At 42.5% G+C, this 18301-nt stretch overlaps 1 protein-coding gene across 1 annotated transcript in view; it reads right to left on the bottom strand.

Annotated features, from left to right (window-relative positions):
* Window positions 1-9464: 9464 nt before the first annotated feature.
* The window catches only part of LOC115328605 (venom metalloproteinase antarease-like TtrivMP_A), a 39357-nt gene continuing 30520 nt past the window's right edge, over window positions 9465-18301 (bottom strand). The window contains exons 13-14 of the mRNA XM_040206712.1: window positions 13017-13136; window positions 9465-9512 (exon numbers count right to left, since the gene is read on the bottom strand). Of these exons, the coding sequence (XP_040062646.1) occupies window positions 9465-9512; window positions 13017-13136 (168 nt within the window). The remainder of the gene's footprint in view (window positions 9513-13016; window positions 13137-18301) is intronic.

Here is an 18301-nt window from a genome sequence, read left to right as displayed (position 1 = left end):
TCATGTGTGTAGTTTTAAGTATCCTCTCTGCAATGCCTACGAAGGCCCCTGATGAGAATAAATTACTAAATAACATTTTCACCTCACTGAAGTTGGTCTTCGAATGTGCCACATGTTCAGGAGAAGTGGAATGAGTGCAGCCCAATGCAACAAGTCTGCCAGTCTGGTATGTACCATTAATTAATATTGAAGGGTCAGAGACGCGAGTGTCCTCGAAAGGACCTGCGCGTGCGGTGAACACAATTCTCGGTGTACAAACTCTGAAGGCGTAAAGGCAAGCGGAAATAGGTTTATCTGGTTCGTGTATCAAATATGTTTATTTCCACTGGATTACATAATTATTGATTCTTATTTAATGGTTCCAGAAAGAGTTTTTTCTGTGACAGTCTCCTGTCAGGCGCTCAGTCGTAATACCTGTGGACCTTGTTGTGAAATGACGCTCCTGGCACGTCGGTGTTCAGTTTGGTCGAGTAGCAACTTTGACTGACTGATGCCGTCTTGTAATCATACGTCATGTGCGCCCACTGACATCTGATGCACTGAAGCTGCAGGGCTGGTTTCTAATCCGCAAAATTTTCCTTATAGTTTTCTGCATCAATGCAGCAAGCTCGGGCATGTATTGGTTATGTGGAAGTGCCTTTTGCTGTACCGTTGACTTGATAGCTGGCAACAATGCTTGTTTGCTATCCAAGCCATTTCACTTCCATTTCGTAATGGAGATTTATTCTGCATCCCACGACCACTGCAACTTGTGAAAGTCTTGTGTGGCAAAGTGAAGTCTTGTGATGCTTGCAGTCCAGTTTTGAGAGCAACCAACCATTCTATATCTTAAGGTCACTGAGCGGCATTCTCCCTCAAAGTGTGAAATTGTGTGCTTCGTGGTGTGGACACAGATAATTAGTATCAGCAAATGATTAGGTATTGTCCTTGGACGACAACCGACACCATATCAACTCTCCTTGCATTGCCGCTCACCTGCTTTGTCGTGCTTACCTCCCGTCCAGATGAAGTAGATCACGAGCTTCGGGGTAATGTCGGCACCAGGGACAAAGACTGCCGAAGATAATCCTCAATCTTCCCCGGATGCTCGTCGAGACGTGGTTGAGGGTCGTTCGGCACGAACCCTTGCAGGCCAATTCATTGGTACGGGCACCTCCAGTAGACATGGTCGGCCTCATGCAGTGATAGCAGAGTGGTTTTCATTCGGCCATTCGCAGTACCTCCGTTTTCCTCGGTGTACTTTGTTCAGCGCGGACCTACATTGGTTCTTCCCGATGTCGGGAATACTTCGGGGTTGGGGTGCCTTCTTGAATTAACATTGAGTAGTAACAGGTAGCCGGTGGTGGTCGTTGTGACCTTGTGGCATAAGTCGCCCTCGGTTTGTCAGATACCGCTTCACTCGAAGAAGTCTCCAGTTGAAGTGCCTCTCGAACTTCTTCTGAAACAATCTAGGCGATCAAAATAAAAGCCGGGCAACTGATGGCAGGAACTAGCTTCCTTATTTCCTCCTGGACACCACTGTGGATGATGTCACGGATGGCTGGGGGGCTGGCGTCGAAGTTGCAGCTGGACGACTCGAGTGTCGAGACGCTAAGGAGTTGTTGATAGTGTCAGGCTCGGCCCTGCAGTGAACAGTCAATGTTGGAAGCCTCATTGATACGAACCCTACGACTGTTGTCGTGGGGTTGAGGACAAGGCTGCCGAAGGTGTTGTACCTCACATGAGGGACATGGGATTCTTAACCTATTGTCTTCTGTAGCATCAGGGTTGGCGTAGGTGCTCGATCAGAAGCAAAACATCCTCCACGAAGGTGGTGATGCTCTCATCGGGGCCGTGTCCTGGACAAAATCACGAATTCGGCTCTCTCTCGGCAATTTTGGCTGATGAACGAGCACTTCAGCTCGATCTTGCAAACTTCCCACGACGTTAAGGAGGATTCGTGGTTCGCAAACAGTGCCTCTCAGTTTCTTCAACCAGAAGTATAGGTTCTGCAGGAGCTGGTTGTTTATCTACCCACTGTGGCGGGCGACACGGTCATATTGTTCAATCCAGCCCATGACGTCTTATGCACCTTGCGTGAAAGGGCATCAGAGTGCCAGGTGCGACGGGCATGCAAACGATGGTGGGAGCGGACGTGGTTTGCTGCTACAAGTTGGTTATTGTTGGCTTAGTCAGCTTCGGTTTTTCTGGCGAAAGACCTAATTCCGGTGGTTCTTGCTGGTAGCAGCGACTGGCTTGTATTTCAAGTTCTTCGTGGTGTATTTCCGAGTTTCGTCCTTGCGGTACTCGCCCGTCTTGTGATTTTTCTGCCAGGCTCGGAATAGGACTTGGTTCAAGGCTCGCCGGGGGTTTAGGCCTCGGGATAATGTGCACTCGTGTCTTGTTATCGGGCAACTCGGCTGAGGAGCCGCCAGGGTCCACACAGAGTGAAGGGCTATGGGTAAAGTGCGCAGCACCTCCGCAAGAACATACAATGACAGCTGAGCATGGCCTGGAATTTCCAGAATAGAAAATATTGATAGAAAATAGGACTGGAGCAAGCATCCGTGACAATATATCAAAACAGACAGAAAAGAGTCTATCCTGACCACTAAAGAAGCTGCATTGCTCTAGTGGCATTCTGTCCGAATAAATCCTCTCCTTCGGGGTCTGGCGACTGCCGTCGACGAGCTGAACTGTAATCGATATGGGACCACTTTTCTGGTAATGAGCCGCTGCAGACCGCCGTCGCAAAACGTTGTGAACGGGTGGACTGGGTAGGTAACGCGCGCGATGAAATGTCCATACAGCTTGCAATTCGCGTAACGAATGTTGATGAAACTTTGGTGTCGACGAAACGTGCGACAGACCAGCGGAATCAATACCAACTGCAACACCTGTGCTCCGTGAAAGTGCACGTCTACGCCAGAACAATTTAGTAGGCAGCACAGCCTCACCTAAAGCACGGCACAGGAACTACCAGCTTGAAAGCAGCTCTTCGCCGCGCCGCACACTTGTGCTCCGTGAAAGTGCACGTCTACGCCGGAACAATTTGGGAAGTAGCACAGTATCATTTAGTACGGCACGGGAACTACAAGCGGCAAGGCAGCTCCCCGGTGCACCGCACAACCAAAGTGAGCCTTCGGTCATTTGAACGAAGCGGCACCACGATTGCACACTGCCAAGCACGACTCACGCAATTTCTGTCGCTAAACTGTGTATCCAAATATATTGCACACGCTTTACTGCAGATCTCTATGGTTCCGCTGGTCAACGAGAGCGCAAAAACGTCACCTTAAAATTTATCAATCAATCAATCAATCAATCAATTCTTTATTTCACATCAGAAACTGATGTAGGCTGCAGGGGCAAAAAGTCAAAAGTTTGACTTGACAAGGCCTCTGCAGCCTTACAATTGGCACACGGCGACATACTACACATAAAGTAATAATATTAAGTTTTCAGTTTTTAACATTAAGCAAATAAATAAATAAATAAATAAATAAAAAAAGAACCAGAAGAACAGCATGTTAAACACGCTGTTAAAGATAACAAAAAAATCATATATATACACATATACATGCATATACATATGCATATACATACACATATATACACGCATACATACATACATACGCATCATACACACGCGCATATACACACATATATATAAGGCACATAGCATATTTAGGTACATGACAGGACTAGAAATAATAATCGTACTACCTCAAGGATAACTGAAACATACAGAACACACGACCTCACAATACAAGCGAAATTTTAATACAGGAAAAAATTTCTAATTGTACTAAGATTCAGTCTCTCGATATTTGTTAAATTATGCTTCTGAAGTTTATTTAGAATAAATGGAAGATTATACCTTAGCATTTGGAAACCGTAATTTGTGCGATTTGTTGGCATTTTCCAATGCTCCCCCTCACGAACGTCATATACCCGGATATTTGGTGTTAGGTTTGAGATATGTGCAAGGAAAGGCTCGTTAGAACGGAGGGCTGATCTATATCGTGTTAGTAAAGTATACTCATATAGATTAGGGACAGTTATTAGACGTAGTTCTTTAAATAATGGGGGTGTATGTGTATCGAAAGGAACATTGAGTATTGTGCGAACAGCCTTTTTTTCAAGAAGGTGTAATTTGTTAACATTTGACAGAGATGTGGTACACCACACTAAATTACAGTAGTTCAAATGGGGTAAAAAAAGGGCCCTGTATATAAGCATTTTTATGTGACGAGGCAATAAATTTCTAAATTGACATAATTTCCCAAGCACTCTTGATAGTTTTTTAACAACATTATTAACGTGATAATCCCAAGACATCTGTTCATTAAAATACACTCCGAGCGTTTTGACGTTCGGCACCATTTCTATGACGGAGGGGCCCAAGATGATATTAAAAGAAAAAGAAACATGTCTATTCTTGGGTTTGAAAAGGACAGCCTTGCTTTTGGTCGTGTTAATTATTAGTGAGTTAACTTCACTCCAATCATACAGTTTCTCTAGTGAGGCATTCGTTTCTTTAACAAGGTCTTCTATCTCTGTACCTGAAAAAAAATAGACTGGTATCATCGGCATAAATGATGAAGGATGGGGCTTTGCTGATATTAACAATATCGTTTATGTATAAATTAAATAACAAAGGACCTAAAATGCTACCTTGTGGTACTCCAGCTCTAATGGGTAGGACAGAAGAACTCTGTCCATTTATCACGACATATTGCTGGCGAAATTTAAAGTACGATTGTAAAAGGTTTAAAGGTACACCGCGAATTCCATAGCATTCGAGTTTTTTTATTAGGGTAGTATGGTCAATACGGTCGAACGCCTTCGAAAAATCAATGAAGACGCCTAAAGTTAACTTTTTTTCTTCAAACGACTTTAAAATTAACTCCTTCTGCTCTAGCAAAGCGAACTCCGTTGATCGACCTCTGCGAAAGCCGTACTGTGAGTCAGAAATTAATGAAAATTTAGTGCAGAAACTCGTCACTCTATTGTGAATAATCTTTTCAAGACATTTCGAAAACACAGGTAATATTGATATTGGCCTATAATTCGAAAATTCATTTTTGTTCCCTCCTTTAAACAAAACAATGACTTTTGCAGTTTGCATCTTTTTAGGAAAAATACCACTGGACAATGAGAAGTTCATAATGTGTGTTAACACAGGTAATAGAACGTCCAAAACATGCTTAATTGGTTTTATCTGCAAATCGTCTATATCACAGGAGTTGCTATTTTTAAGAGATGACATAATTAAAGTTATCTCATTTTGATCAGTTGGAAAGAAAACTGCGCTGTGTTCGTTTCTAGGGTTCATATACGTCATTGATGAAGGTATATGTATGCTACTAACAAGGTTAGTTAAAAAACAATTGAAAGCTTCAGCGAGAGCTTTTCCTTGCAATGTTACCCCATCTCGTTGTATTACGTGTATAGCTGGTTTAGAGGGACACCGTTTTAATACTTCATTTAGCCGTTTCCATACCACATCTGTTCTATCCATGCATGACTCATTGAATAAATTATTAAGGTAGGTTTGTTTTGCCTGACGTAGAGCATTGTTCAATGTATTTCTAAATTGTTTAAAAAGAGCAAGGTCCTCAGGTGCTTTTGTTTTAAGGAAGACATTATAGAGTTTATTTTTTTTCTGAATCATTTTCCAGCACTTTCTATTTACCCAGGGCTTGCGGTTTTTTTTAAACTGTTTTATTTGTTTATACGGAAAACACTTGTCGTAAATATTTTTGAAAATATTCAAAAATTCATTGTACGCTTCATTGGCAGTTGTTGCAGAGAATACAGAGTCCCAATTAGTATTAGAAATAATTAATCGGAATTGTTCTAATGTAGTGGGATTTATACTTCGGGTCATGTTAGTAGGTTCCTTATCTTCATTAACAAGCTCAGTGGCCTGGGGCACAGTTTTGTGTATAAACATAATAATTGGCAAGTGATCACTTAGACCATAACCTAGAACACCAGCACTGATGAGACTTTCCTCGCAATTCGTCACAAACACATCAATCAATGTTGATGACGTGGTTGTGACACGAGTGGGAGGGACAATGACATTACAAAAGTTATTAGACGTAAGTAAAGTAAGAAATTCATCTCTAAGACGCGTTTGCTCTAGCAGATTTATATTCACATCTCCACCAAGAAAGAGCGTACATCCTTCCTCATTTGCAAAACAAAATAATGTTTCTAAAAATTTTAAAAATACTTCAACGTTTCCACCAGGTGGACGATACAAAACAGAAAATATGTCCCGTTTTCTTCTAACACAAAGTATTTCATAGTTCCGTGTCACGATAGAATAATCGGAAAGAATTTCGAGTTCAGAAAAGTTTGCTTGCAACGAGACACCGCCACCACGTCCATACCCACGGTTTAAATAAAAGTGGCTATATCCAGGAAGTACAAAAAAATCATCATCATCTTTATACCATGTTTCTGTTAACATAATAATATTAAATGAACTCTGAACGGAATCAAAAAGCATCATTAGGTCATCTCCCTTGGTCCTGGCAGACTGTACATTTAAATGAAAAAAACTGAAAGTATTTCTACCTCTTCTATTCATAAAAAAATTCAATTGGTCAGGCGTCAACACATCAAGGTTCTCTGCCATAATGATGCAGTACACTAGCAGAAAAGAACCAACATTATTCAACAAATCTGATTCAGGTCATCCTCTTTCGAAATCGTGATAATAGGGGTGTCGCCCGCTTTTTTTGCAAATATCTTTCCGTTTCGGACCCACACATATAGCCAACGATGCTCACGTTTCTTAGATATCGTCATCCCAAGCAGTTTCTTCAAATACGGGCACAAATGCTCGTTTACATAAACTGGAGCCTCCGTTGAGAGGCCAAGGTCACAACACGAGATTCGTTTTTTCTTTGCCTTTTCCAGGACACAGTCTCGCTTCTTACGGTTCTGGAAGCGAACAATGATATTGCTCTTTTCCCTATCTCTTGTCGGCACCCGATGGCATGCTTCAACATCTGCCTTGGTTATCGGCTCGCCGATTACTTCACAGAGTTTACTTATCAGTTGGTCGACATTTTCAGCTTGGTCCTTCGGGATTCCCTTCACCTCGAGGTTGTTGTTGCGTGAGTATTGCTCGCAGCCGACTAACCTGTTTTCGGTTTCCTTTAGCGCTCTGGCCAGTTCGCCACATTTACCGTTCAGTTCAGCGTTTTCTTTCTTCAAGCCGAAGTTTTCTTTTTTGATTAAAGCGAGTGACTGCTTCATTGATTCGTGCTCCTCGCTAATAAAGGTCATTCCTTTTTTTATTTCCGTTAACTCTTTCAAATCGGCACGTATATCACGTAACTCTGTCCTGATATCCCTCTCGAGTGACTCCCTGAACATCCTGAGCTCCTGTTTAAGTTCATCCTTGAATTCGTTCAACAGTTTGACTACGTCTTTCGACATAGAGAAAAACAATGAAAATGAACACAACCAACACGCTAGGCTTGGCAGCAGCGACAGCGAAAGCAACAGCAACACTAGTAGTCAAGGGAAGTTAGAACCAACCTGAAATTGTTCGTAGATTTAGTACGTGATGCAGTTGCCGCCGCCGCTGCCAAATGACGGACACAGTGAAGACAGTCGTCTTTTGAAGATGAGTTGCGCACGGCTCGTAGTGTTGTCGGCCAATCACCGGCGGGCAGGAATCGATGACTTGATCGTAGCCCAGCGCAGCAGTTGCAGTCCGTCGATCACGGCCAGGCTTTGTAGCACCTTGATAACCCGATAACCTAGCGGTGTACGAATCAATCCGAGGTCTGAGCAACGTAGGGCCGATTGTCTCCTTCGTGGCAGTATCCCCGTCGGTCACTAGCGAAATGCACACCGTTCCTCCGTATTTTCACGACGCTGAACTCTGAAGTCGCTTTCGACCGGCCTCATACAACCTCATATGACGGCTTCCGCCTCTAAAATCAACTCGCCGAGACGAACGACAACGAACAAAGCATCCGACAAGCTCCGGCCAATGCTCGGGCCCAGCTGGGGTCAGCCGCTGCATGGGCGCTGCCATCTTTTCTGTGACATCACGTCTTTGGTTTGGTCATGTGACGAGTGATCAAATTTGCGTACAATGGCAGCGGCCTTATGGGGGTCACTTTCGAGTGCAGACGGGAACCCAGGTTTATCGCTCTAAGCCCCTCTACCACGTTGGTGATAACGGTCATTAAATGCCTCCGTGTTGTCGAACCGGTGTGCTGTGTCATTCTCCGAGACGGATAGCCAGCAAGGGAATTCCCAGAAGCTATACGCGCGGAGACGAGACAGCCTGGCACGCGGAGTAACGGTTGAGGTCGGGGGCAAACAAAACACGTGGTCGCGTTTGGGGGTAAACAACCACAGGAGCTGCGCAGGAAGCAGACGAGCTTGAACGCCGTATAGTCGCTGAGAGCTGAGAAAACGCCGCGCGCGTCTTATACCCCATTCACATGGTCGTAGAGGTCCCTTTAGCGAAGGGACATTATGGCCCTCGGCGAATCCGTTTGGGATCCTCTGCGCGTGACAAGTGCTCGCGACCCAAGAGAGCGGCTGATTCGCCGATTTCAAAGGGACCTATGTTTAATGTATGTTGGCCGTGTGAATGGCATATTATACCCCATTCACACAGCCAGCATAAAGGTACCTTTAACATAGGTACTCTTTCATTCAGCAAATCAGCCAGTGCTCTCGGGTCGCGAGCACTTACCACGCGCGGAGGATCGCGAACTGATCCGCCGCCGACCGTAAAGATCCCTTAACTAAAGCGACCTACCTGTACGACTGTGTGAATGGGGTGTTAATGTGCTTTAGAATCTTGAGCATTCTTCATTCCTCGGCGTTATGCGCTTATCCCGCACTTTTATTAACCCTGGGGCCATCATAAGACACATGGGGTCGGTGGCCAAGAACTCTTTCCCTGGGTCATGTGCCTAGCACATGTGTATATAATGGAAGCGATAAGATGTTTACAAATGCCCAATTTTGTTGGCTGTTGTGGCCAACATGTAAGAGGGCTATCCAGCACAATCGAAACCGACTTTATATGTACATGCTGCATTGTAGTGTGGCAACTAAGAAATAAAATTGATTTGCCTTGATTGATATGATACAAGTTGCTGCAGTGCTCTCGCTCGTTGTTGATTTGTAGCACGACAGATATCAGGACCTGGACTAATGGCGGCCGCGAAGAAACTTTCAAATTCTGGTAGAATTAAAGTAAAAGTTAAGTCCCTGCATTCCTTTTTTCATGTAATTCCTGAAGGTGAAGCTAAATGAGGTTGATAAAATATTCTAATAGGTATTCTAATATAGAAAGATACTGTAAATACATCAATTTATTGTGATTATCTGCTCATATAAAGCTCAATACGCAAGTCAAAAAGAAGCGCTTTTATTTATACTTCTTCAGAGGTGTGGACATTTGAGATCGCCATTTTCCAACTTGCACCTGCTTAACAGACTTCATTTTCAATATTTGAGCAGTTTCCGAACCAGCACCGCTGAAAAAAAGCGCATATCTTTGATCTCAGATTTCTCAAATTGTTCGTGGCGAGGCAACGAGGAATGTTAGCCTGCCTTCAAATTACGCATGATACGCAATTTAAGCACCACGAAGAAGTTTTAACGTAGAAGGTCTCTGTTACGCGTACTGGTCTGGTTTCGGCTTTTAGAGCATCATGTACATTACGAATAAGCATTTAACAAAGATTGGATAAGGTAAGCAAGATATTCCTGAATACACGTAGATATACTACAGGTGTGTATACATGTGCGAACAACTTAAGACAAAACAAGCATACACGTATACCCATTATATACGGACAGAGAAAAAACGCCTTCTGCGACAATATCACTTTTATTGAGGTTTGAGTTGTTTGCAATTTGTGACGAAATTTCCTGATTTGTTTTCAGTCCGGTTATAATGTGTGTGCGAGCAACACGTGACACGCCGAATTGGTTTCGTTTTTTTGAACCCGCCATCACATAGCACAGTCGCAATTTAGTTAAGAATTACGTGAAAGAGTGATTGGAAATTAAGATCAGACTAAGAATGCTTGAAATAGATAAGCGGCGCTTGTTCAATCTGCTATCTTTCTTTCTTTATATCAGTTCGAGAGTTCTCTTGCTGGCAATCAGCTCGGTTCAATGTGAAATCAGAGATAGACAGAGCTGGGCAGTATTGCGGTACACATGTATCCCGATGGTATCTTAGATACACTTCCAAGTATCTGTATCTTCCTTTCGAAGTACATGTCAAATATTTATTTTAATCTGAGTAGTAATCTCGTTATTTCGTTGCATTCGATGCCTAATTTTAACTGATGAATTTTTACAATAAATTGAAGAAAACACCTTTTTGGTGAACTCGCCATATAACCTTTTACAAGATCTAAACTAAATTTCAAAAAGTGGTTCTGAGAAAGATAGTTTTAAATGAATTACACAATAAGCGCTCTTCCCGCGAAGTCCTTCACTGTTTCCTCTATGCTAGAGCGAACGCCAGAGAAGAGGAGAGTAGGAAAACTGAAACCTCCAATCATCGAGAGTAGAGGAGATTATCTTCCTCTGATTTTGCAACAAAGAGAAGTTCGGCTCTTTTTGTCCAATCTTTCCACCCTGGGTTTGTAGGACAATTTGAGACGCACCGTCGCAGCAAACAAGGGTCTATTTTAGACAGATGTCTTCTGTCAAGCAAGGCAGGCAGTCGTTAGCATCTGGTACCTTGGGTGCCTACATGTTTTCGCCGCTCCGCTGTTTAGGGTGGCGACAACGTTTGTGATACCTGTTGCCGAGAATCCAGTGTTGCCTACCTCATTACCATGGCAACCTCCGGTGTTTTTGTCGACCATTTTGTCACACTCGCCGGTCGAGCGCTCGGACTACGCCACTAATCCTCGTTATTGCTAGGGAGCGCTCACCGCTCTCGTTCCGACGGCGAGCTTTCGGCGTTCAATGCCGGTCTGATGGGTTCCATTTTGTCGCGGAAACTCGCGTTTCGATAAAAGCAACGTACACTTCCTGCTCGCAACTTCAAAATATGAAACACCCGAATAAAGAGAGCGACAACCACGACGACCGCCATCCCGCTAAGCCTCCGACTCCCCTTATGAACGGAAACGGAAGTGGCCCCCCATTGTTGCCGGTGTGTCGAGACTACAGAAACTCAACGTTGTTTACGTTTAGCGAACTAAAAGTGGGGAAAAAATGGCGGTGGGAGGGGATCTGGGAAAGGGTAACAAGAAGTTGGTGCCACCCTAAAGCGGAGCGGAAACATGTAGGCACCCTACTTGCACCTATAAGGGTCGCTGGGGGCGACATTATATTTTCGCTTCATTAGGGATGGCAGCTGTGCACAGATGATAGGTTTAACGTATCGAGGTGGTGCATAAAGTAACGCAAACGGAGTAACACAAACGCCCCAGTTTTCATTCGTTACGAATTGCATCCTCCGCACCTACGAAAACTTTGAAAGAAATGTGTTTCTTGAGAAATCTATTTTGCATTGCAGGTTTTTTTTTTTTTGTATTTGCAGAAACATCTTGGGGATATTTCTGTATCTGTAATTTCGCCTTGAAATATACGTACCTCAGTATATGTATTTCTGATTAGTTTTATCTTTGCCCAGCCCTGGATTCAGACAAGTCTGCCGTGCTTGCAGTTGCATCTCATTATTCTCATCACTGTGAGGCCGAAGACATTAAGGAACTGAAAGTTGTCAGACGCAGCTTTCCCATAGCGTGTTAATGCAATTGTCACTTTAGTGTGTGGCGTCTTATGTTCCCGCTACTTGCTTTGTGATTGGTTCTTCTGCGATTTTATCCGCTAATGCCGCACTCTCATTGACTGACGAATGATAACTAGATGCCCGGGACTAACCACGCCCGACGCTTCTTAAGTTTTCAGGTGAGCTTTTCTTTAGGCTGAACTGATTTGTTTAAAAAATGCCTCGAAAGCGACACTGACGCGGTTTGCTCGCGTGAGTTATACGGCCGGAGGGACGTAATAGAGGGATTAGTTGTCAAGGTGAGTCGGCTAATCAACTAAAATATATTTATTAACGTCTAAGGTGGTAAAAATAAACATGCGGTTCCAAATAGAAACTTTCTGCGCGTCGTCGGGAACCACATAATCTGTCATTGTTCAGAAAGACTAAGTGCAAGCGGAAAGAGGGGTGGAGCGATAAATGTAGCACTCATGCAGCAGCAACAAGGCTACCTTTGCGTTAACTCACCCCCGCGGTTTTTCGCTCTCTATTTCATTCGTGTTCTCTCAATACCAGCCTTGTGAATGTTGTACGAGTGGTAACTTCAGCGCACTACTGCGCTTCCAATGCGCTCAAAATTCTGCAACGAATTGCCGATTGATTTGTTTCCTATGACTCTTAGAGAGTTTCTAATTCGAATCGCATGTTTATTTTTACTGTAAAAAGTAATTAACGCATTAGCTAATAATTCGACTTATTGTGACGTTAATCCCCTTACACTATATCCCCGTAGCCGTGTAACTCACCTGGACAGACTGCATATGTGTAGCTATCAAAAACTTTTTGGAAACGAATCTCTGAAGCCTAAAAGAACGCGCTGTGTATTACAGCAGATTAATTGGAGCCAGATATTACTTGCACCTCGAATGTGTCGAAGTAATTAAATATGTATCTAAAATTAATTGTGCACGTAGTGTTCGCTAGGAGAAAATATACTGGTAAGCCGGTGTTGAAGTACACACGGAGTGAATGTCAGTTTAAGAATCGCAGGGTGTCGACATTTATGTTCCGGATTCTGACTACGTGATTAGTACTTCGGCGTTCTTATCCACTGATGCTGCCATCTTCTGGGCTACCGAGCAATGATAAAATGTTCAGTACCCGATACTCTCTTCGTTTCTTAAATTGTCGGTGCTCTAGCTTCCTTTACTGAGACGTTTCCTTTTCTCCACTAAACAGACAAACCCATGCGCCCAAACTGCTTGGAAAGGTTAAAAAAAAATTATTTTGAGAGTCCTACCTTTCCTCCATCCCCGCACGGGTAACCAAATGGAGCAAAGTGGATGTTCTCCTTTATTTGGTAGGAACCGTTTTTAATGGTCACATTATTACGGCACGTTATGACGCAGTTCTCCATCTTCTGGAAATATTTGTCGTAAGAAAGGTAGTTAGCTTCAAATATTTGCAGTGGGACAAATGTTTGATTACGTTTCCAACATTAATTAAGATTGCACATTGTGTAGAACGTATTTTCACATAACCAGATACACTGTAGCAAATGCAAAGCGTCTTCGACAACGAATCCTTTATCAATTGAAACAAATTATCAGCGAATAAGGAAATGTTAACATATTTTTGACCTATGGGCCTCTGTGATCTGGCTGAAAAGATTGAACTTAAGCATGCTTCTAACTTTTTCTGGAAGTTTATTTATGTCGTGCAGGTTCTATTTCCGGTACATGTTTATGAATTTCACATCCGTTTATGTCTAGGTTTCATATCCAACGGTCTAGTCGATCTACATGCAATACCCAAGAGGCGTTCGAGGTAATGGAATACAGTCAAGAGGGATTTTGTTCTTACATAGGACTGCAAATACTAAGCCTCAAATTAAGATCGTACTGTTCATGACACAGTAAAGACATAATAGACATTACTTGAAAGGTAGTTTTTTTTGTTGTTGGAAACGTGTTTATTAGGACACGACTCAAGAATTGCCCAAACAGAAAAAAAGGAGTGCGCGGCAAGCAAGAAAAAGTGCGCACGCCTCTAAAAAGCGTAAAGGTTGTGGCGCGCCCCTGCGTTTTCAGTGAGGACATCAACCACACAAACAGCAGGCGTTTCCTCCTCGCCTCCTCGCTGTTGTCCCCTCCTCTTTCTGGTTTTCGGAAGATTGGGGACTAAAAACAGCGGGGTCTTGACGAGAGGAAACAAAGCGTGTGAGTGACTCCGAATCCACGTGATGACTACGCTTCAAGCTTCTGTCTAAGAACGCAAGCCGTAAATTACTTTTTCCCCAAGGAAAGAAAAAAAATGAAAGACGTTTACAATTTCCTGTAATGCCGAATTAGAGCACAGCTCTTGAGGAAGAGGAGGGGAAAGTACGGAAAGGAGGGTATGCCCCTCCTCCTCCTCCACCTCCATACCCTGTCCTCCTCTCCTTCTCTCTCTCCTTTTTTCCTTCCCGTTCTCCTCCTTCCTCTGCCCTTCCATCATCCTCCTCTTCCCTCCACCCCCTGTCATTCCAACACCACCTAGAGGAGAAGGCCAGCACACGCCTCCGGTGACGTCACGGCAGCAGGCTGACGAGCGCCGCGCTATAGAGCTGAGCTGAAAGCTTCGCGCGTAGCTTTTACGTCGTAAAAACGCGGGTTTTCGCTCTATTTACTTTTTATGAGCTAACATGAGAGCTGTGAACGCCGAGTGATATAAAGAACCAATTTTAGAACGCAGGAAAATTCTTATAACCTACAATTATTGTAGTGAAATCCAAGAAAGTGATATCTTGAGACAGATGTGTTATTTTTTTAGGCGATAAACTTGGTGGTGTAATTATCTCTGAACGACATGGAACTTGTGTAATAAAAAAGAATCCCTATGAAATAACAATAATCGAAGTAATAGGACCAGATAAAATGAACTAAAGTAACAATTGGAAAAATGATGCAGAGGCATTCATTACATTTCATTTATTCACCTCAAAGGCATCCAAAGACGCATTACATCAGGGGAAATTAAAAAAAAAATAAGACAAAATAGTAATTGAACATAAAAAAGACACCAACAAAAAGAAAATGTCACACACACACACACAAAACCGCTTTTTAGCATGTTATTGTTATGCACTTTTTAAATGAAATGGGATATCTCTGTTACAATATAGTCAGGTAGTTTGTTCTAGTCAGTGTTGCAAAGTACTAAGGAAGAAAAAAGTGTAACTATGGCACTGAAATGGTTCAATCTTGAAGGAATTATCTAATATGAATGATATGAAATGGACAGCCCAGCACTAAGTAGATTGAAAATTGGAATCTGAATAATATACATCTTAAAAAAAACAATAAAAACAACACAATCAGACTATTTTTGTCTTCTTTCTGGATTAGGAATATTTATGCTAGCTTTTAAAGCGGAGACACTAGTTTCGGATGAATAATCACTACATATAAATCTGTCTGCTTTGTTCTGAAGATTCGAGCCTCTAGATTATAGGTAACTTAGGAGTGGATTCCAAATTATGCTCGCATATTCTAAAGGTGGGAGGATAAATGTTTTGTATACGAGTAGTTTTGCTTTAATAAGAGCTATATTCCTACTGAAAAATCTTATCTGTATGAGAAACTTCTGTGTCCAATAAACACATATGAATCATACAAGATATATAAGAACATATAAGAGCCCTATAAGAACTAGATTAGAATATAAGAAATTTGTAAGAAGTTTCTTATATATCTTATATAGTTCTTATATGGTTATTATATATCTTGCATGATTCATGCGTTCATTGAACACAAGAATTTTCTTGTACACATGGCTTTTTTCACAAATTAAGTGTTTTTAGTGCACTATTTGTTATTTGCTCAATCCATGATAATGAGTCTGTAAAATACACGCCCAAATACTTGTACGACAGCGAGTGTTCTAGTGGTTCGGAAAGTAACAAGTACTGGGTTAGAGTTTTAGTGGAGGACTTAATTATGGACATTTCTTTGCATTTATATCTGTTAACATTCATCTGCCACAGGGAACACCATGGTGATATTGTATCTAAATCGTCTTGGACAATATTGTGAATAATAGAGGAGTAACTCAAGCATTAGCAAAACGTCTAATTGTCGATTTAATTGATAATGGTAGGTCATTGATATATATTAGAAACAATAGAGGCCCGAGTACACTACCCTTAGGGACAACTGATGCAACAGCAACGGGACCCAGATTGCCAGACAAGTATAAAAGTAATAACATTCTAAAATTGTGATGTGCTGGTTTGAAAAATGTATTGCACATAGTTTGAAAAATGTATTGCACATATTTTGGCAAACTTTTCTTAGACCTGTGATCAACCTGCATAGGTTTAGCAATTCAAAGCACTCTGCCTGTTCAAATATAGTACTTGTTTTGCAGCAAGCAACCTATCTGGTTACTACATCAAAAAACACCTGTGACCTATTTCTTGGCAATGTCATAATGTGAAAACTTTATGTTTGCAAAAAAAGTACCGTAATACCCGAGCGTTGCCCCATATGCAGATGTACTTCGACAGTACCGAGTCTGTGAAACGACACAGGGCGGCTAAAAACAAGTTTTGCACACAAACAGAAGTGGGCATGGGAGCTTGATATTCAAAGTTGCTTGCATTTACAATGCAGAAGAGTCATAAAGAAGAAATTGGTCACCTTTGAACACTGCGAAACAAGCCTCCTGGTATCCATAAGTTCTGAAAATATCCGTCTTCAAAAACATTTACACACATGCATCTTAGATGCTGTAGATTATGTGACACCGAGACACACAATATCTGAGCAGCATGTTGGCATTTCCGTTGTAGCACCACAAGATACCCAACAGACTGCTACAAGGACACCGATTATCTGCACACACACACACACAGATCCACTGACTTCAGAGAGCAGTTGCCTTTGCATGAGGATGAAGCGCAAGCATGTTGCTGGCCGGACACGAACTAATTTGTTTAGCCTTGACCTCTTACGTATCTTCCAACAAAGGTTCCTCAGTTGAAAGTTTTCACTGCAGTCCAACACATGCTTCAGCTCGAACTCACGATGGGTTCATCATCACAGGCGTCAGACATACTCTTCCTTGGTCCGAGTTCGCTTCTTGACATCCATGACGGTTGGCAGCGAGTGTCTTTGATCGAGTTTCAGCTTTTCATTTCTTTTGTTTGGCATTCTTGGCATTATTGCAAACATTCATTTCGCTACAGCATTTACACCAGCTTTGTCTTCCTGTGCGAGCGAACTGTAGCCAACTTGTTTCGTGCGTTCGACGCGGCCTTGCATTTTTCGCCCCTTAGGTTTTTTAAGGTGGTGTAGACTGCACAGCTGGCCACATAGCCCAAGGCCGGGAGGCTGTGCCTTATTTTTTTACAGCCCAGGGCCACATTGCAGGTATACCACGTTGCAGGAAGGGCGTCAAGTATCCGCTCGCTTGGGAAGATCTTTCTAGTTTCCATTGCTAGCTGTAGTGACCGTTGACATTGTGCTCCACAGCAGTATTCTGTTTTCATCTTCGCAAATGTGCCTTGTAGACACGTGATATTAGAGGCAAGCCAGTTGCCTATACATTCCGAAGTACTCTTCTAAGGTGTCAGTTTTCAGCTTGTCCCATGGAGGCCGTACAGTAGCCAGAGTTCATCAAAGCAGTATCCGGGATGTGTGACCGCTTCTGCAGGAAATAGAACGAAAAAGGAGGAAATCATATTAACCTAAAGAAAGGTAATGTAATCAAAAATGGTCATAAAAAGAAAAAAAAAAGAAAAGAAGAAAGAATGCTCTTCTTTAAGCTGAAGTGGTCCCGTAATTGAGAGAAAACACTGGCAGTGTTTTGATCTGGTATTTTGGATCACAAACATCAAAATTATTCTTGAATTTGATGTGCCGAATGCGCAATAATAATAATAATGATAATAATAATGCTTATTGCACGAGCACATAGAACCAGGCACAAAAAATAATAATAATTAATAGAGCTTCCTGGTGCGTGGTGGGATTCCTTGGGGAGCCTGAAGCAGCTCCAGCTAAATCTTTAGTATATGGCTCTGGTGTATGGATAAATAACTGATCAATGAACCATATTCTGGCTTGCGTGCACTCCAAACTACTGCTCAGAGACCCGCTAAAATATAGGTCTTACTAGTTAGCTGTAGCGGATCATTTCTGCGCTCCGATGAGCATACGCAGAAAAGACACAATGTACTTCTGTTGTTGTTTTTTAATTGATGTGCTGGTTGCAACCGCGGTAACCTATCACTTGCGTACCTTGCGAAAACATTCCAACATGAACTCATAAATCGGGTCATTTTTATTTAGTTCTGCACCTGCAAGTAGCGCCAGCATTTGAATGTGTTGCTTCCAGGCCACAACCAAATCACTCCCAAGCATGCATTCAGCGAAAAGTAAAAACAAAAAACGAAACCACGATCATAAAAATTAAAAAATTCTTACCCTGCCATACCGTCAAGGAGCGAGATCTTCCCATCGATTCGCTGTATAGTCCACGCTTTCGTAGTCATCCTTGCAGAAATTCAAATATGGACACTTTCACATCCAGTTTTCCGTCAAT

This window comes from Ixodes scapularis, unplaced genomic scaffold, assembly GCF_016920785.2.
Source record: "Ixodes scapularis isolate PalLabHiFi unplaced genomic scaffold, ASM1692078v2 PGA_scaffold6__148_contigs__length_123643588, whole genome shotgun sequence".
Classification (NCBI taxonomy): Eukaryota; Metazoa; Arthropoda; class Arachnida; order Ixodida; family Ixodidae; genus Ixodes; species Ixodes scapularis.
The sequence above is the reverse complement of the archived record's forward strand: the minus strand, read 5'-3'. Positions and strand labels throughout refer to the sequence as shown.